This window comes from Paramisgurnus dabryanus, chromosome 14 (assembly GCF_030506205.2).
Source record: "Paramisgurnus dabryanus chromosome 14, PD_genome_1.1, whole genome shotgun sequence".
Classification (NCBI taxonomy): Eukaryota; Metazoa; Chordata; class Actinopteri; order Cypriniformes; family Cobitidae; genus Paramisgurnus; species Paramisgurnus dabryanus.
In genome coordinates, this window is record NC_133350.1 from 18,512,242 (window position 1) to 18,533,418 (window position 21,177).

At 37.8% G+C, this 21,177-nt stretch overlaps 1 protein-coding gene across 2 annotated transcripts in view; it reads left to right on the plus strand.

Moving 5' to 3' along the window:
• Positions 1-936: 936 nt before the first annotated feature.
• rassf5 (Ras association domain family member 5) overlaps positions 937-21,177 on the plus strand; it is a 54,575-nt gene continuing 34,334 nt past the window's right edge. The window contains exon 1 of one of the 2 annotated variants that reach the window (XM_065241429.1): positions 937-1,726. In XM_065241429.1, the coding sequence (XP_065097501.1) occupies positions 1,024-1,726 (703 nt within the window). In that variant the 5' untranslated portion in view covers positions 937-1,023. Of the gene's footprint in view, positions 1,727-10,077; positions 10,457-21,177 lie in introns of those variants that run through there. The other variant, XM_065241430.1, reaches the window with a different exon arrangement.

Here is a 21,177-nt window from a genome sequence, read left to right on the forward strand (position 1 = left end):
CCCTGTGTGTAATTAATTCTGTTTTTAGGAGAGAAGGATACGGCAGCACAAAATGAATTAGTCTATTGATCGCAGGAGAGTAATGACACAACATTAAGCTCTGATGGAAATTTGATGTGGTCTGATGACATCAGATTACGTTGTCGATATCCATTTTTGTTTGTTTGACAGTGTTGAACATGGGTTCAATGTGAACAACACAAAGATCATCATAACAGGAGTCAACTGTCCTGTGTTACTTTAGTTTAACGTACGACCACTCTGCGGTGAAATATGTGTTGGATGAGCTCTGATGTCATGTTAAAATTTGAGTGACAGGGGATTTCCTCACTCTCAGGGGAACTTCTGTATCTGTGACATCACAGAGACCACTGTGGTTGTGTGTTTACATTTATGTGTCTGGATTTTTTTGCCATTTTGTTACATAATGTGTTAAATGCGTTTGTTTTTCACTTTCTATTGAGCGTTACTTGCCATACTTTGTAAGCCTTGAATATATTTTTACTTTTACTTTTTACATGTAATTGTAAATAATTATGTAAAATATTATTAATAACAGTAACTTATGTACTAACACAATGAAGTATGATACAATTGAACAATGAACAATTGTGTTTGTAAACTAATATTAACAAAGATTAATAAAGTAAAAAATATTGTTTATTGTTAGCTATTGTATTTACTAATGTTAATGAATGTGACCTTATTGTAAAATGTAATAAATTCTAAACGTATGAGTTTTTATGTTATTTTAACATAGCATACAATAATATTACATTTAAATAGTAAATATACAAAAATGTTGATTCATTTATAAAAAAAAAAAGTATTAATAAAACAGGCTACTTCTTGTTTCGGTTATGTTCAGTCCTCGTGGACTTTCTGAGGGGCAGGCTCACGTGAACTTTAAAGAGAGCGCGCCTCCTACTCATGAAGTGACAAGTGCGCGCGCGTCCACATACGCTCGCCTCTGGCGCTTTAATTCAGTTTGTATTCCACGCGCATAGACTGCAGCTGAACGACATGGCGTCGGTGACTTTAGGACAGCACCCCGCTCGACACCACCTCGACTCGGACCAGCAACTGTTACACAAACTAAAAAACAACGACAGAAAGAAATTCAAGCGCAAATGGTCTCTGGAAAAGATCACGCGCCATCGAGCGAGCGACGCAGTCTCAGCACCGGTTACGTTATTAAATCATCACGAGCACCCCTCAGCATCTCAACACCGAATCGGTTCGCCACGTAGTGCTATGGATGTGATTGCGGACACGCGGAATACAGAGACCGAGATGCCCAAACGCTCGCACGGTGGTACGGCTAGTAGCCACGAGCTGCAGCAGAGCCTCATGGACAGAGAAAACGTGAACAATAATAACGGGATATTTAGCAAGTACACGACAGTGAGCCGGAGAAGCTCGGTGAAGGACACGGGACATGTTCACGTGCCACCATCACTTGACAATCCATCCCAAAGCGCAAACTTCACGGTGCCTGACGGACTGGAGGGTCTGCAGATCGACCGGCTGACACAAGCGAGGTCAGGGGTCGTGAAGATGCGCAGCGAGCCTCTGAGGAGAGAGGCATGGTCCATCTTTAATCAGAGAGACCCAAGGGTGAAGACAGAGAGGGGAGAGGGACACAATTTCACCTCCAGACAGGTCAGCCAGGATTGGTGTGATGCTTGCAACCGGCATATCAGTACCGCTGCGTTCAAATGTCAAAGTAAGTGACATCAGTCAATACATCTAGCTATAAAGTTGAAGATCTCTGTAAATATTTTAAGCATTGTCAATACTTTTGGCACGATTGTTTAGTTACAATTTGGCCCAAGCATTATACATAAAACAAGTAATGGCAATATTTTTATTGTCGACAGCTCAGTCAGAAAAATGCTTTATTCTCATTTCAGCCATATACATTTAGCGCCGCTGTGTACATATAGTAAAACAAAACAACGTTGCTCCAGGACCATATGGTGCATAAGCCAACAAAGGACACAGTGATGCAAAATACAATACCAGTCATACAAATGCTGCATATGACAACATTGACCTATACAGGACATAATTGAATTACATTAAAAATACCATATAAAAGGTTCAATAATAAACCAAGAATGAAACCTAGGCAGACTACACAATAAAGACTGCGTAAATGAGGCAAATATTTATTTAATAAAAAATCATAAAGCTCTAAAATCATATATGGATCAAAACACAATGCTGATATATGCCTGTCTACAAGTTAAACTTTGTTTTTAAATAACTGTCATATTAATTCATCAGATTCATACATTTTCTATTATCATTGTCAAATGAGAAAAGAATGACCAAGCTAGATTGACGTGTGTTGGTAAAAAGAACAAATTATTCAAAATGATTCCTCTTTGGTTCCTTTCATACAGTATCAGATTTCATTTTTCTTTTTACATTTATTAATATGTTTCATCTCAAAGGCAGCATGTGATTTTGGACCAGTGTTGTGATTATACATGCATGAATGTAAAAATCACGATTGTAGCAAATAGTAATAGTGAAACAAGAAAGAGAAAGAAAAATGCAAGTACATTTAAAAAAGTGGATGCCTTATATATCTGTTTACATAACTGATATTGTTTGTTTTGCTGGGCTTTCTGCTGGTGGGAGTGTTTGTATGGCTCTTCTGTTGTAGGACTTTCCAGAGTATTTTATCAAATTGAAGCATGCTGATGCATGTCCAGGATTAAGGATGTTGGGCAGCGAAGGATGGGGGAAGTTTCCTTGAAATGGTTGTTTGTTTTTCTGTTTCATTATTTGTCATATTTGCTCATTTACATATGAAGGGGATGGGGGATTCTGTTATCCCCTACCAGATCTTAGAGTATGATGTGACTTTTATTTGACTAACTGCAGCCCTTAGATTGTTATTGAAATGAATCAGAAAGATTTGAAGCTAAAAAACCATGAAGTGTTGTGAACTACACCTTTGCAAAAGATTTGCCCTTTTTATTATTTATTTAGATGCATGTTCATGCTTGGTACTATACTGCTCTCTGTAATATAAGTTGTCATTTTGACACACACTTTGGCGATATTCTGGCACTCCACTGTCTCATCATGCATTTTTAAATTATTTTTATGTGGGTGATGTGGCATTCTTATCCTTTCGCTTCTGTTTGCCTTTAAAGAGCTGCCAGTGCTCTTAAATATTTTGAATTCTTATCATAGTCCATGTTCTGAGAAATGACAAAAATTTTGGGAGGCTTTACCTCAAGTCGAATTAAAAAGTGATTGAGTATTAATCTGCAGTAAAATGCAGTACAGCTTTGAAGTGTTTTTTCCAAAGCAATGTGTTTGAGAGATAAATGTCTGGTTTCACAGACAGAGGTTAGATTAAGCCAGGAGTAAATTAAGACATTTAAGTAGTTTTTATAATTGTGCCTACTACTGTTGTGCATCTTGAAAACAATGGCAATAATATATTTTAAGATATGTCAGTGTAAATTGCTTTCATTTCAAATTTGCATTTGGGCCAGATTTACTAAAAATTAGGGATGCGCGATAATTTGCATGCGATAGTCATTGCGCATCTCGTCAGTGAAACCGGTTCCTTGATTAGTAGCAAATTGCCATCACCTGCTTTCAGATGGAGCCCCATTTACTACACAAAGCCATAAAATATGCGGCAAATACCAGCAAACTGAATTGCACAAACATCAATTAATCATGTTGCTGATTCATTTAAAGGGAAAAGTCGCAAAAACAACTGTGTTGATGACTTTTCAGCGCAAATTTTTCACTCACACTAGTTTATAACAGCAAAAAGAGATTTCAATTGCACAAGCTGTAAATTTAGGCCTTCGTCTGGGACTAGGCTTAAGACTTTGTAATGCCTTTTTTTAGAAAGAAATGACCAATTATTGACCACAAGCTGTCACTGGGGCAGTATACCTTAAAATGGTCCTAATATGTACCATTTTGTTACAGATATGTATACATTTGGCACCAATATTTACATTTGAGTTACTAATATGCACTTTTTATGTACCACTGAGGTACTTGCATTACACTCTCTAAAAAATGCTGGGTTATTTTCAACCCAGCATTGGGTAAAAAGGGACAAATCCAACCCATTGGGTTTTAATTCAACCTGCTGGGTTGTTTTAACTCAAAATGCTGGGCTGTTTTAACACATTGTTGGGTCAAATGTAACCATTTTATGGGTAATTTAAGTTAACCAAACTGCTGGACTCGTCCCTTTTTGACCCAACGTTGTGTTGAAAGTAACCCAGCTTTTTTTAGAGTGGGTGCAAAGGTGCACTAAAGGGTACCGCCACAGTGATAGCTAGTGACATTTTTTGACAATTTTTTCTGTATGTGTATTCGAAATACACACAGTGCTTTAATGTCATACATTGATCTGTGCTTACCCTGATGCACACTGAGAACAGAAGCTCACCCTGTGGCTCTGCAATACAGTATGTTTATGTGTTTGGTTGTGTGTTTTTATCTGTGTGTGTGTGTTCATCTGTTCACTCGTATGTACAGTATGTGTAAAGCGTTGCTGAGTTGGCACTGTGTCAGCACTTCTCTTTTGGAAAGAACCTGCAGTGAATTGCTTGATAAGGTGGCGCTATTTAGAATGCAACTTGTTTAATCAGACTTCAGGACTGGATGAAATTTTGTATATTTTACTACAGGTTTTTAATGCAAATTGGATTTGAGCTCAGAAATGACACATTTGGGAAAAACGTAACAATGATTCCAATTTCGGAGCAATCTGTTATCCCTGCTAATAGCAAACTAAGTGTATATTAATTCAACTCTCATCTTCTTCATTTATCTTTGTGGGTGTTGACAGTCGTAAATCTCTTTAAGACTCATTCATTGAAGCTGAGCTGCAGAGCAAATGGGCTATAACACGTTATCTCTCCCTTCCTCTGTTTTTCTCCCTGAATTTCTTTGGTTCTGTCCGGGTGGGGTTTCCTGCAGAGACGCGTCATCTTGCAGTGTCACCTGCAGTAATCGTAACCCAAACCATCCATCTCTAAAGGACACTGGGGGTTTTAGCCGAAGCTGAAAGAAGAGCAAGAAAGAGAAAATTTTGTTTGCAGAATCTCCCTATACAATTCAATTGTACTGTTTTCAATGAAACCACAGGCGTTTCTAAGCACTTGTTCCTCTTTCTCCTTAAGCTTTCACCTTAAATGCCAGGATGGGGTGTCATGATTCCCGGGGTAGTGGTTTGTCACTGACATTCAGCTAGGGAGATTCAGGGATGTCATGGGGATTTCCAAAGGCAGTTAACATTTTTGACACTTTCAGTTCATGGGGTTTTTGTTTTTTTGTGCTATGCCATGAACGTGTCCTGATATGCCTTTACCAAAGGCACTGATTTGTAGTTCTCTTAGAAACCTAGAGATATGGTTACTGTAAAGCTATTTGCTTGAATCACTTTTACAAACTGCCGTTACTCATCAAGCATGTTTGAGCATGTAAGCTTTCTAAAGTAATGTATGCTCCATTTGAAAGGATATGTTTGACGTACACACCTATTTTGTGCACTTGATTCCAGGCATATGCATGAACAATGCCAAACATGGATGCATTGCAAAACATTTGCTGCTGATGAGATTAACATGCACACTGTGAAGATGTACGAAAGACAAAAGCTACTCATGGGTAAATCACAACTTTTCAAATATTTTAATAATGCCGTTATTGCTGTATTGTTGAAGACAGCCTCTGAGGTCATTCTGGGCAATGCTGTGTTTAAGAGGTCGTGGTTATTTTAGGCAAGCTAAAGATGGAGCATATTGACTACTACAAGTCACCACTTTAGTCGGCATGCAGCCCCTAATTATACATACAGAATGAGAGAGAACGTCAGTGGTTACTTTCCTAAACAGCTCGCCTCCTTTGTATTCATACTATTTCTTTCTTCATCACCCCTCCACACACATAAACAGTAGACACACTTCAAAGCCGAAAACCTCTCATCAGTCTTCAGTTGCACAAATGCCCAGCTAAACAGATTTGTGAAAGACATACTGCACACTGTCTTGTAGTGTACTGCCATCATGTTTCATAATCTAGTTACTTTCCTTCTACATTACGTATATGCTGTATGCTGAGTCACTGCAGATTTGGACAAGGTCACAGAGCTTAAGGAGTGAGACCTCTTCAGAAAGCTTGACTGTGAGCATTTAAAATGTCGTCCTTGCTAGGCCTGTCTCGACACATCAGTCTTAATGCTAGCAATTTCTTTCTTTTTAAAACCACCTCACTTTGTCTAGGTCTGTGTCTAATCTGGCTGGTGTCCTCCCCCATTATTCAGCACCCAAACATTTATAATGAAGGGATTCTGTCTGTCTGATGCTGTGTGTAATCCACTGTAAAACTGTATTTAGCCATATTGCAGATGGATTACAGTTTATGGATGCCAAGCAGACATAGGATTGATTTTTAGTTAATAGTTTCAAACAGACTGTAATATAAGTAAGAATTATCTTTTTTGTTTTGGAACTGTATTTGCTTTTTACATCACTGGTACCTGGAGGAATTGAACATGTGACCGTAATGCTCTATCAGTCGATCTAATAGAATACAATAGAAATAGCTACTGTACAGAAATGCTTTAAATGTCCCGAGCTTCATCCGTATTTTTGTTAGGAAGAAGATCTGTTATGCAATTCTAGTATATTTGGCAGTGTGATTAAATACCTGTCCACTTCTATTCTGAGATAAGGAAACATTTATAGTTTGTTATTTAAAGGTGCCAAAGAATGCATTGAAATAATGTTAATATTGTTCTTTGATATCTACATAGAAGGCATGTGGCTATTTTTGCCCTATTTGGAAGGGTCATTAATAATAATGTTGAGCTCTGCTCTGATTGCTTTGCTCTGCTCTGAGGCTCATGCCAGTAGCTCACATTAGTAAAGTCAATTGTACAATTTCAGCCTAAATGTTAGCATATACCATTAGTTAGCATATAGCGCTAAATCAGCAGTCACAAAGTTTTTTCAGTAACAAAATTTTTAGCATTTTAACAACATAATTAATTTAATGTGTAATTTAATGTTGGGGCGTACATATTGACTGTGATGTAACAGTCTGTGTTATGGTAGATTGACCTGTTTAACAGCAGTTTTTTGCATGCACGAGGTTTAAATAAAAATGAGAAAACAGAGTGTGTATGAAGTTTTAGCTCAAAATATTATATAGATTATTTATTATAGTATGTTAAATTGCCACTTATAGGTGTGAGGCTGATCTCTGCACTAAATGGCAGTGCCGTGGTTGGATAGTGCAGATTAAGGGGCAGTATTATCCCCTTCTTACATCACAAGGGGAGCCAAATTTTAATGACCTATTTTTTCACTTGCTTGCAGAGAATTGTTTATCAAAACTAAGTTACTGGGTTGATCTTTTTCACATTTTCTAGGTTGATAGAAGCACTGGGGACCCTATTATAGCACTAAAACATAGAAAAAGTCAGATTTTTATGATATGTCCCCTTTAAGTTTGTAAAATCAATTTGAACTATAAAGTAAAAACTAAAAGTTAAATGTACTCCCGGCACTGTAAATAAAGATTTGTTGATTCAACTTATAAAGTAAGTTACCTGGTTGCCTTAAAGTTGAGTTATTCAAATTAAAAATTTTGTCAAAATTATTTTGTCAAATAATATTTTTAAGTTGAATTAACTTTACTTTAAGCAAACCAGGTAACTTACTTTATTAGGTTGAACCAATTTTTTTTACAGTGTGCCTGTGATAAAGTCATTTTTTGTGATTTACAGTTTTCTATATAAAATCACCTTACATAATGTAATGAACATTCTGTGAAATCTTATATATATATATATAATCTTATAATCTTTGATATTTACTGGGTAAGGTCATGTCAAAGATTGAAATTAAAGTGAAATCAATGTAATCTAAAACTTTGCACCAAATTTCATAATTACATTATTAGACTTTAGCCTGGATTTCACAAAATAGGGTCACCTATAAGAAACATACGTTTCACATTTTTTTCTGATCATTTATCATCTTCCACACGTTTGAGCGCACACAAACTCTATATCTATATAGATAACTTTTTAAAAATATAAAACATTTCATTATTGCAATATGCATATCTTACTTGATGTGGCCCTACTAAGAAGATTCTTATACAAGTTACCTCCACCCTCAGTTTCCAATAAAAGAAAAGCTCAGCATAATTTTGAATCAACTGCAAAAACTCACTAACACAAAGTATTATTCATTAACCAGTGTAGCGTATTTGCACATGTTGGGCGACATTTTAGTGGTTAGGCATGTTGTTAAACTACACAGCATACAGCAGAAGCTTTGTCTATGACTTCTCAATACAACATTCACCTCCAGCCATGGATGAACTGAGCATGTTGAATCAATCCACTTCCTGTTCAAGTACACTTAATACATAGTATTAAGAGAACAGACTGTGAGCTAATTAGTTGCACAGTGGTTCAGCTGATAGCAATGTTACCTCACAACAAGAAGGTCCTTGAGCTGTGCCTGGGTCAAGAGACTTTCTGTGTGGAGTTTGCATGTTCGCCCCCCGTCATTGAGGGTCATGGGTGCACAAACTCAGTCCTGGACGGCCGGTGTCCTGTAAGTGTGTATTAGTACATGTTAATGATATGCAAAAGGTACATACCCAAAAGTGAGTTATCGTCTCCAACGTATATATCTAATTTCTTGGACTACAACAAACACACATTGTAGGCAACAGTTTACTTCCTGGGATTGGTGACGTAGACAAGACCAATATTATCATAATTCCTCCCGCTTTGGAGCCTGTAAATTAACTGTTAGCAACCAAATCTTTCAAACATGGTCATGAGCGTCACATTTCCGGCTGATGTCAGAGGTATTCAGGCCAATCACAATGTACAGATTAGCTGGCCACTCAGGGACAAGGTGTGTAATAAGGTGTGTGATTGTAGTATGAGGTGATGAGTGTTACTGTAGACGTTCTGTATGTGTGACAGAACTATTGGGAGTTATCGCAGGTTATAATTAGACTGCCCTTCTTGGATACTCTCTACTACTCTCTCTCTCTCTCTCTCTCTCTCTCTCTCTCTCTCTCTCTCTCTCTCTCTCTCTCTCTCTCTCTCTCTCTCTCTCTCTCTCTCTCTCTCTCTCTCTCTCTCTCTCTCTCTCTCTCTCTCTCTCTCTCTCTCTCTCTCTCTCTCTCTCTCTCTCTCTCTCTCTCTCTCTCTCTCTCTCTCTCTCACACACTTTCTCTCTCCCTCTTCTTCAGTGAGAATTAGGGTGTGAGGACAGCAAAAATGTGCCACCCCATCTATTATAATCATTTAAATGACTCCTGAACTGCTTGGTGTTTATTCACATACGTAAATTAATCTAACCAAAGTAATCCAAAATATTATTTGATTATATATTTGCAATGTTGTTTGATATGTCATTCTGCCTGTAAAAACCCAACTAGAATTTGATTAAGGTATTAAGGCATATTATTAAAAGTTATTGATGGGATCCATTATTATTAGGCTTATGGAATGGAGCAAAAATATTCATTTACAAAAGCTTTGTTTTACTTCACGGCCATCTCATAGCTATTTTTGCCTGAGAAATGGAGCATGCTGCTCTCGATTCACCTTATTTAGAGACAAGAAAAGCGAGAGGTAAATAGTAAGAGTGAAGCATTGATCAGAAATTAATACATCCTTCTGGACAACAGGTTTCTTTGAGCATAGGACTGTGTTCACAGGAAGTGGAATGACTGTGATTGCATAGAGTGACAGGAGAGACATCAAGGGAGGGAAAGAGAGAATGATGGATCGATAGAGAGAGAGAAAGAGAGAGAGAGAGTGTGTGTGTGTGGCTGTGCCTTTAAGGATTCAATGAAAAACATGCTGCAGAGAGCAGGATGAGTGGGTGCAGTCTGAGCTGTGCACCGCATGAGAAAACCAGGAGCTCTGACAGGGAGACAGGAACGGAAATAGAGTGAGTACCAGAGAGCGAGCAAGTGGAGGGTGAGATTGTGTCACACAGGGTATATTGGGTAGGGTAAGGGTGCAGGGTGGCAGAAAGGCAGGGGAGGGGGGGTGTTCAGAGCACAACACAAAACTCCGCGCAGCCTTGCGATGGTGGACGCACAGGAGCGACTGGCGCAGGCAGCCCACACCGCAACGCAACGGAGCCGCAGGCACCCCACCGGGACGGCACCCGCTCACGGACCAGCACCTGGAGCGGGCCGCAGTGGTGGAACCGGGGTCATGGACGTAACAGCCCACAGATAGCGACCGTCATGCTGCCGGAGATGGGGACGGAGGAGGACGTCGCCAGCGACTGCTTCGGACACGTCTCCAAGCGCCTGGGCCGGCTCTTCCGTCGCCTGCCGAAGTCCCGCTCCTGGTCCGAGGGCCTCCGCATGCTGCGGCGTTCCAGCAGTAGCGGGACCCTTATGTTATCAGGTAACAGAAGTGAGAGAGATGAGGAGGAGAAACTACAGGGAAGATGATGCTTGGGAGGATGTTCAGTTAAGTCGATGAATGTAAAAGTATGCAGTGTTCAGAGAAACAAACAGTACAAACCCTTTAGGGTACTTTAGTCTAAAACTCTGCAATGACTTTACCCTCTTTAAATAGCTGTGATACTGTTCTTGTTAGCAAGTCATACTTCTCGTCTCTTTCTTTGTCCATCTGTCTTATTCTCTGGATATTTATTCTATCTTTTCCTACCTATTGTTTCCTCTTGTGTGTGGAGGGGATGGTCGACATTGATCTGATGGTAAAAAGCTTGTGTGTTCCTAGAATGTGCCAGCTGGTAAACCATAGTATTGAATGTGAGTGGCCATGAGGATAGGATGTTGCCAGGGTGTTTGCTAGGAAGTTTCTACAATGTCATAACTACAATTAATCCTGAATTAATTAAGTGTCTGGTGTGTGTTTTGTGCTTGTGTTTGTGACTTCGTATTGATCAAGTGTATCATGTGTCACAGATTCATGTCTGTATTTCTTTGATCCTTCTTTGATACAGCAAAGTAGACGCCTAGGCATTAGTGGATGAATTTGATCTCAATGCTGTTTTTGGAAAAATGTCATTTAGACCAGAAGCCAAGGGAGCTGTAATTGAATTACCCATTGATCTGGACCGGAATCTCTTTTTGAGCAAAGGGATAGAGGGATACAGTACACCATCGTAATGAATAAAGTAAGATCTGGTTAAGTGCAAGTTAACTTTCCTTTAATTCACTTAGTATCATACTTGAATGAAAAGAAAAACAGGCTCTTGGCACATGCTTTTTCCCAAACCGATTTAGAGCGTGTTCAAGGTTTACATTTTATTAGTTTTGTTTAGTCATTCCTGAAAAGCAAACTTTTGCATTGCTACATTTTAGCATCTTGCTCTTCTAGTTGAATTACAGGAAGACATACTAATGCAAAGTTCTCTCAAAATCCCTTTAGGGAAGTTGTGGCACTAGGCGGTTGCCATGTTTGCAATGCCTCCATCCACAGACTGACTAAAGATTTTCAAATTATCGATTCCCATAGGAGTTTCTAATGGGTTTTTCAATAGTGTTTTTTGATTTATGAGGTCTGAGGTTAACAGACTTTCCTGTAAACTACATAAACGACATAATCATACAGTACATTCATTTTGAATTGACTACAATAACAACAAGAATGAAGGTTTGAACAAAGCATGAAAGTTCCTTTAAATAGGGTTAACCGTAGTGATGTAGTACTTGAGACTGGTCTCGAGACCGATTTCTGCTTTCTCTTTCAGACCAGCGCTTTTTACGTTCATATAAAAAACCACACATCACATAACAGTAATAATAAAATGCAATGTGACAGGCATTATTTGAAAATGACATCCCATGGTGCAATGCAAAGATACTGCCATCAAAGCAGTTTATTTATCTCTTTTATCATTATCATTTTTTTAATGATAGTGAAAGCTTAGTCCATATTAAGACGTTAAGACTGCTCCTCTAAACAATTCCCAATCTTGCTTAGTCTGTAGGCCTAACTGTTGATTATAAACTGGAATTGATGAAATTAAATCATGAATATGAAAACTGATATGTTTTTATGGTCTTGGTCTTGACTCACACTTGCTTCCTCAAAGACTCGGTCTTGACTCTGACTCGACTCTATTTGAAAACCAACGGACTCAGTCTCATCTCGTTCTCGATCTTCAAAGACTCGGCTTTGACTCGGACTCGGCATAGGCAGTCTCATCCCCATCACTAGTTAAGCGTTTACTTAACCTGTTATAAATAGTGCTGATTAATGCTTGCATATATGGACAAACACTGAGTGATGCTGCTTACGATATAAAGATTAAAAAATGTGTGAGATGACGGCAGCACTTTTCTCACCCGTCCTGCATCATGGTGACGTTAGCCATCATATCTCACGCACACTGACTCACTGCTGTAGATGACACACGCTGAGTGAGACAGAAACGTTAACAGCGTCTGCATACATTTTTCATAGGACAAAGTAAATGCCCAGCTTGTCATTGAGGACTGAAAGTTCAGGGGCCTTGGGTGTTTGAATAAAATCAAAACAAATGCCAATAGTCTACACACATTATAATGTAGGGGAAACAATCTAGCTTACTGTATTCATAAAAAACTGACCTTAAAGAGCTTCCTTGTTCTTCATTTTTCTTCAAGACAACATTGTTTGAATTTAGCTTCATTCAGCACTTTTTCCTGCCCCTTTTGCAGTGTAAATACTTCAGTTGGATTTACATTATCAGTAAAATGTAGGATATTGTATATCTTATTTGACAATTAAACTGCATTAGAGATATTATCTGCATATTATTTACATTGGCCCATCCTGCTGTTTTGTATCTCGATAAACATCTGAATTTAAAATGTATCTGGATATTTTTAAACTCCCCCATAGTTTATAATAATAATAATAATAATTTTATCACTTAAAACTGATCTTTGAGCATAATAAGAATAAGATTTTTTTCATGCTTTAAAATAGCTTGAGTTTAACAAACAACCAGCTCGGACCATGCATACATATGTACATAAATGCCACCAAGGCCTTAACCACATCTTTAACATTAGGGGGACCAAAACATTTAGGGGTATATAAATGTATATTAAAATACTGATTATTGTCTCTGATTATTGGGGGGGCATTCCCCCCTCAATATCTATTGTGGTTACGGCCCTGTATGTCGCATTCTGCTGTTTCAGAGACATACCTGTAGCTGCTAAGTCTGGTTTCACAATGCATACGTGAATTGTGTGTTTACAGCCCTTTTTTTTAGCACTGATTAGAACATTCACACTTCACGTGTCAAGTACACTCTAAAAATGGCTGGGTTATTTTTGACCCATAATGGGTAAATATTGGACAGAACACATGCTGGGTTAAAAATAAACCAGTGTTGGGTTGTTGTTGTGTTATGAAACCATGGGGTATATTAACCCAGCATTGGGACAATTTTAACCCAGCGGTGTGTTCTGTCCAATATTTACCCATTATGGGACAAAAATAACCCAGCCATTTTTAGAGTGTAGCACATGCTCGTATAAACAACAATAAAACTTGATTTTCTTTAACAATACATTACTACGTTTACTTTTAAGTATTTGGCAGATGGCTTTTATACGAAGCGACTTGCATTGGATACAATGTATACATTTTTTTATCAGTGTGCATGTTTTCCTATGATTGAACTTATGATTTACTGGTCTGCTGCTAACATGATGCTCTATCACTGAGCTGTACAGGAGCACTGTACTACAATAAAGATTTGTTGATGGTGTTGCTGTATTAAAGGATTTAACACATATTCATGTAGTTGTAGAAGTATACTGCTGTGAAAACCCTAACAAACCTGTCTGTGGTTAGATTTTGTCAGCATCAATCTCAAAGTAAACCCTATGTGTACTTATTTGTGTTGGTTGATGGTTAGTAACTATTCACAACTTTCAGTTTTAATTGACAATTTACCACCCACAATGCACTGCAGTCAGACTCAAGTTAACAGTCCTTGTAAGCTAGCTGTACATTTTGTGGCATATGTTCAAGAAGACAACAGTGACCGGGGCAGTGCATCTTCTTATTAAATCCATTAGATTGGATTTTAGTGCTCTTTCAGCATCTTTTACATCTAAAAGGTTTGCTCATGCTTTATCCTCCATATGGATTTGTACTGCATCAATACTTTTCACTTCAGTACGCCTTGATTTTACTTTCTAAGCATTAATAGGGTTGGGGTTATTTCTATTCATTATGTTTTAATAGTGTTTGTTAAGAGTCCCAGATATTGTTTTACTGTGAGAAAATTCTGATTAAGAACTTTTTTTTAACTCCTTTCTAATTTCTTTTGTTATTAAAAGACGAATTTATGTAGACACTTATGATTACATTTACATTTATCTAGAAGACATTTTTATTCAAAGCAACTTACAGTGCATTCTGGCTATAAACATTTTTTGTCAGTATATGCTATTGTAATGCTCTATAGTATGAGATATAAGTATGGACTGAGTAAACATGTCAAATTTGGGCCCTTGTACCAACCTGTAACTGCTAAAAGAAAGTGTAGTGTGAATTGTTCAAGTAAATTTCATTTAGGGCCAAGTGGCTTTAGGTCCAGCAACCACAGTTAAAGGAAACCACCACAGTTTTTCAATATTTTACAATATGTTATAACCTCAACTTAGATGAATTAATACATACCTAATACATACCTGTCTATATTCAATGCATGCACTTAATCTTTGTACAGCGTGTCATGAATGTGTTAGTATTTTGCCATAGCCCCATTCATTCCTTAGGATCCAAACAGGGATGAATTTAGAAGCCACCAAACCTTCCCTTGTTTTCCCTATTTAAAGACTGTTACACGAGTAAGTATGGTGGCACAGAATAAAATGTGCTGATTTTTTTAAGCAGATAAAAAATAAAAAGTATATTGTATGGCGGAAGGGAACTTGTATCATATAATATCATCACTCCTGACTACTCCCCCTCTCACTCAACTGCACAAGTTGAGGTAAGAACATAGTAAAATATTGAAAAACTGTGGTGTTTTCCTTTTTAAAGAACCTTTTCATGATTTTACTTTTACTTTTCTTTTGGCGTGTAAGTACGTTGTTATTAGCAAACTAATAGGGGCTTTTTAAAACATTCTCACAAGCCACTCATAAGCCTCTTTGTGGTTTAGGGGTGACTTCTGAAGCAAAAAGTAATTGTGAAAGTGATTGTCTTCTATAATTTACATCAGTCTATTTAGTAGAAATATTATGAAAACATTATAATAGATCAAATCTGAAATTAGGACAAAAAGCCAAGAAATGTCAAATGATGCTGTGTGGTCTCGACTACATCTTTCTATAAAAGACATCCATTTAGTTTAATTACAGACTAAATACATATACATGTTAGGGTTTTCATGACTTACTCATTGTTTATGAATGTGCATAAATATGTTTTGGCGAGTTTAATATGATAGAACTTGTGTGTATCATAATAATACACACATTAATTTTTCCCACACAGAGGCCTCTAATAAAGAGAGGTCTTTGTATGTGAGTCTACACAGACAGGTTCTTAAAACTTGAATGAACCAGTGTTTCTGAATAACCTGGACCACAGGAAAAAGCCTCAGTAGACTTAAAATGTCATCATAATATTACATAATAAAATCTATAATTTTGTGTATACATAATTACATGATATAATATTATGTTAAATAAAAAGTATCAAGAAATATGAACACTCAACACTAAAATGTTTCTGATATTTCTTAAATTCTTATGGAGAGAAAAAAGGACTAAAGATAAAGTAAATATCTGTAATGTGGATTATCCTGTGTTTTCCATTTGAACTGCTGTATGTTTATTTAAGTATCTGTGTGTGTTTCTAAATTAGAAACATTAATTTAAAATGAAATTACATGGTGTAGTCAGATAGACTCCACCGGAACCCGGTCGTTGGAATATGATCCAGGATAGCGAGTTGTGTCTTAAATGATTGGAGCAATTCAAAGTTTTTCTATAAAACACTGTTGTCAAGAGCAAGCTTGTATATTTATACTAGATGAACAGGTCATTATGGGACAGTCTTACAACAAGGATATAGGGTCAGGTTCTGAGATGCAGATGAAAGAAAAATGCCAGAAAATGTTGCTGACTGAGGCTGAATCTGAGAACGAGAGATTGAAAGAGAGAGAGAGGGAGCGAAACACAGAAAGTGAAAGGGATTGGTGGATGCATGTAGCTCTAAGAAGGAACTGTGAATCCTGAGGTGAAAAAATGCTGATGTATGGAAGAGATGGGGGAGAACAGAAATGTCAGAGGGAAGTAGGAGGCGAGAAGGCGCGTGAGGGACAAAAAGGCATCAGTGTTCTCGTTCCTTATAAACTCCCCCTTGCATTCCAGTTAATGCAGGGGAGTTCAGCACATGATTCTAGCAAAATAACAAAATTATTTTACTGGGTAGACATAGATGACCCCATAGGGAAATAACCATGCTAAAGTGGGAAGTAATATTTTTAAAGAGACAGGCCCAGAGACTTACTGCAGTGCAGAGATACAAATATTTGACCTTTTGTACGGAGGACATTCCACATGTGCCCGAATAAACATTGCGTTTATGCAACAAGGGCAAGAGTTTGACCTTCTGTCATCAGAACTCATGTTTTATAACAGCACAGATGCATAACAGGTTATGTAAACTACATGTTAAATGCTTCATCTGTGGGGTTTCTGTATCGGTGCCCCCAACAGTACCAAACAGTAACTGCTTAGTGCAGCATCCTGGAAACATGGTTTTCTTTGCATGTTTGTGTGTCTGTCGTTGACAGATTGATATGGGCATCAAGATTTTAGGTTAAAATGTGTAGTAAAGGGTGTATTTAAATAGACTGGGACATTTTTTGACATTATGATCATTGTCAACCCGAATTTACCCTGTTTTAGATGCTGTAACTGCTATTTGTACATTTTTTTTTAATGAAAAATACTTATGTTTCTGTGTAAAAAGAAACCGCAGTGCCGTAGAAACATTTTTGGTTCCCCAAAGCACCATCCAGTCACCTTTTAGTCAACCATGCTTCCAAAAACCGTTCTTCTATAGTTTGTCATCATGTAGCACCTTTAAGAGTACAAGGAATTGAGTGCGTTTACATGCACAGAATAAGCGGTTAACTATCAAAAATCTGCCAAACAATAAACCAATGATGCAGAAAACTGCATTCACACAGGATTTGGAGATTTGTCCATATAAATTTGGACGTGGTGTCCGTGACGTGACCCATAGGTTTCTGAAGATCGTTTTTGAAGCTTAAAGAACGCGTTGACTGCCGTCGCTATCTTGGCCACGCTTCACAGCGAATCACTCGCAGATAACTGAAAATCGGTAAAGAGGCGGCATATTGGCGAAGCTGAGGTGGCTGGTTGCTAAAAACCACACCCGCCTAGCTCGATTCTAGTGACAGCAGTGGCAGTTTACCTTCACTCAAGTGGCCACGCCCTTAATTATGCAGAACTTTAAGGTTTGATATAATTTAAACTGATGACTTACAAAAAAAATTCAACCCCTCACAGTTGCCATGAATGGTAAAATTATCTATACAGATCAAAAACACTTTTTGTATCAGGCTGTAAACACAATATTTTCTACTGTAAAGTTGGGCATTTTAACATGGAGGTCTATGGGAATTTTTTGGGTTAGGGTTAGGTTAGGGGTTAGGGAAGCTAGGCAAAATCTTGTTCATTATCGATGAAAATCGACTCTGATCATTTATGAGATTTTGCTTAGCTTCTCGGTAAACTATGGCTCTGTGTAGTAAATGCCGCTCCATCTGAAAGCAGCTGGTTGCGATTTAATACTAATCAAGGAACCGGCTTTACTGATGAAACACGCATGAGAATTACAGGTGATCTTTTGCACAGCTCTACTAGGAAACCAAAACATTTGTTATTTTCGCCGAGGTATTTGTTTAAGAATTTGTTTTAGAAGACGAGGTATCAGTTTCAGCAATCAGTCAGACCATTAAACAAACAGAAACCACAAGTTCGGACCAGGCGCTTAATCGCCTCACCGCACGCGTGTCCGATGTAACGGTTTATAGACTGTTTTATCGGACACACGTGCGATGTCGCGGTTACTCGTCTAGACTTCCGGGCTGCATCTGCAATTGCATACTGTGATGTAGGTACTAAATTAGATAAAGTACTTACTCATCGACTGTTAAAAAAGTAAATACTATATAATATATGCATATATAAATGAATTCAGACGTATTACATCCCCCATGTTGATTCATCACGTCTCATACGTCATCATAAATTAGTCATTAACTGGAATGACATTAATAAAGTGCAGTTTAAACACAAGGATCAGCTGTTTAATATATGTATTTGCATATTTTAGTGTCCATCGAATGAATCTTGCCGGTCATTTGGGTATTTTTCGAATACTATAAATTTTTACATACTACACATCTGGCCATATAGTACATACATATAGTATTAAAGTAAGCAGTTTCGGACACAGCCTCGGTCTCGGTTTAGTTAATGGTCTGGCTAGTGGCTAAACTGAACTCTGGAACAAATACCTCATAGAAAATAAAATGTTTGTCGAAGCCGATGGTGTAGTGGGTAGCGCTCGGACATGCGGTGCTTTCAAACTTTCAGAGACCCGAGTTCGATTCCCGAATCCCGGCTCGTGGTCATTTGCCGATCCCATACCCCTCTCTCCTCCCTGTACTTTCCTGTCCTCTTCTCATTCACTGTTAATAATGAAGGCAAAAACGGGCAAAAAATATAACTTAAAAAAACAAATGTTTTGGTTTCCTAAAGATGAGGGGAGATGGCGATAATGGATCACCGCTATGTGAAGAAAGATTTGAGAGACGATCTGTAGTTAAGATTGGATACCAAATAGTACACATTTTACACAGTAACGTTAGCTCAGTGTAGCTTTTGATACACTTTAGCTATGATAAGAAGTAATCTGCTTGTTGTTTATTTTGCTTGTTATCAGAAATAAACTACTTTTAAAGCACTCTGTTGTTGATTCTTCACAGAAATTTACCGGAAGTTACTTTTGTTCCACAAAAGCCATTCGTTTATGTAGTTGTTACTGCTGCTCATTTGTCTTTCGTCATTTACCGTCATTTTTTCCTCTCCATTAAAATGAATGGGATTAAGTTGCTTTGCTACTGCGTGTCACTAGTATTGTGAACCGTGCATACTTGTTCCGATCGGATTTTGCTTAAACATTTGCTTTAGGCATCGACGTTATCACATTAACCACTCATTGCACTTAAAGGAGCGGTGAATCAAATACTCAATTTTAACTTGATAATTTGTTATATAAGAGGTCATCATACTTAAATGAACATCCTGCAAGTTTCAGAACTGAAAACGTCCGTGCTACTGAAATATAACCGTTTTTGGCACCAAGCCAGTAAAACAAGCCAGTGTGGAATTCGGAAATCTATGACGTCAAAGTAGACTTGAAGTACCGCCCCATAGCCAAATACAAGGACCACTTTTGAAGTCCCGCCCACAGCTTTGCGTGACACACGTGTGTCTCAACAAGTAAATATGTCTTTAAAGATTGACAAATGTAACCAAAATGACTTTTAAATACATTTTTTCTGAGAGACTTTTATTTTGACGCGGTGATCTGTTATGAAAGACTGGAAACGCATTTTCGGTTGTGGAAGAACCGCGTGGGAACAACACAGAAGCTAAATACTTTAATTCAGAGGCTTGGAACATAACATTAAATGCCTGGAAAAAGTTTGCTTTTTAAGAAGTTCCAGCTCGTGTGGGGAGTGTTTGTTAACTTTGTGTACACGGATTTATTTGGAAAGAAGTCGATGCTGGATTTGCAGAGAGACTGTGATTAAAAGCACCACTTATATTGGATCTGACAACAATGACACAGCATTATACACAGTAAGACATTTTACTTTATTTAAGTTACTGCGTTTCACTATTGCTTTGTTAGAAGAGATCGCTTGATATGTCTGTTGTAACATCCGTGTCTAAACACGTATGTTTGACCGTTTTAATGTACTAAAAACATTAAACGATTAATAAAGATACACCACTTAACAACACGACTGTAATTTAACGGTAGAAATATACAGTGTTATTTATAAAGAAGGATTTATCAGCCGCAGTTTAGATTCTGATGCCCGTTTACTGTGTTGTATACGGTAATTTAGGCGAGTTACGTTTGAAAGGTCAAACACTCAACAAAGCTTATTTTTTATCATATAACTGTGGTATTTAACATTACGTGAATGTAAAAGCAACCTCACAAGCACAATCGAATTATACAAAGTTATTGATAAGGATTTATTAGCCGCAGTTTAGATTCTGATGCGCGCTTACTGTGTTGTATACGGTAATTTAGTCACGTCGAGTTTTGTTTCTACTTTAATATACGTATTGTCATTTATGCGTATCATATTTAGCACCCAGAATCTTTTGTGGCTCAAACATATTTGTGTTCGGCTGCTATTTTTATCACATTAATGTTTTTAAAACATTTCCCCACATGTAATGACGGGGAACGAAGACGTCCAATCATAGCAGTGGGTGTTTACGTCCAGGTCTTCAATGCGGCCCGCCCCTTCAAACGAACCATTTCTCCAGACAGCCACTAATCTATGTTACAAAATAGCCTATTACTTATTGTTTTTGATGTTTTTGAATGTAAAAACCACGCGGACTTCAGAAGTAGACATCAGGCAACAGTATAAAACAATAAAATCGACTAATTCACCGCCCCTTTAAACTTGTGAACTTACTTTGGATAGGCATATATACCAGACAGACAATCTCTTATCTTTCATCTTAAAATACACCTTTAATCGTATTCTGCCTGGTCAGTCGTGAACATTACAAGCATATTGTATTAACCTCCACACTGACGCTTCCAAAGAGCTATTAAATCTCGGCTTATCTTGCTCCTTACTGTCTGTAACCCCAGAAGCTGACGGTCAGTAATTAGCCCTTGGCGGCTCGCTCCTCGCATTAATCTGGGTCAGCGGGTTCAAAGCGCAATGCAGTAAGGGCATATGAAGATGAAGAGGGAGTGGGTGTAGCAAGCATATGTTCATTGTGTTTAGCATGCCAAGGTCAAGACATTTTAATATTTAATCCTCGGCTGCAGGAGTGTGCCTC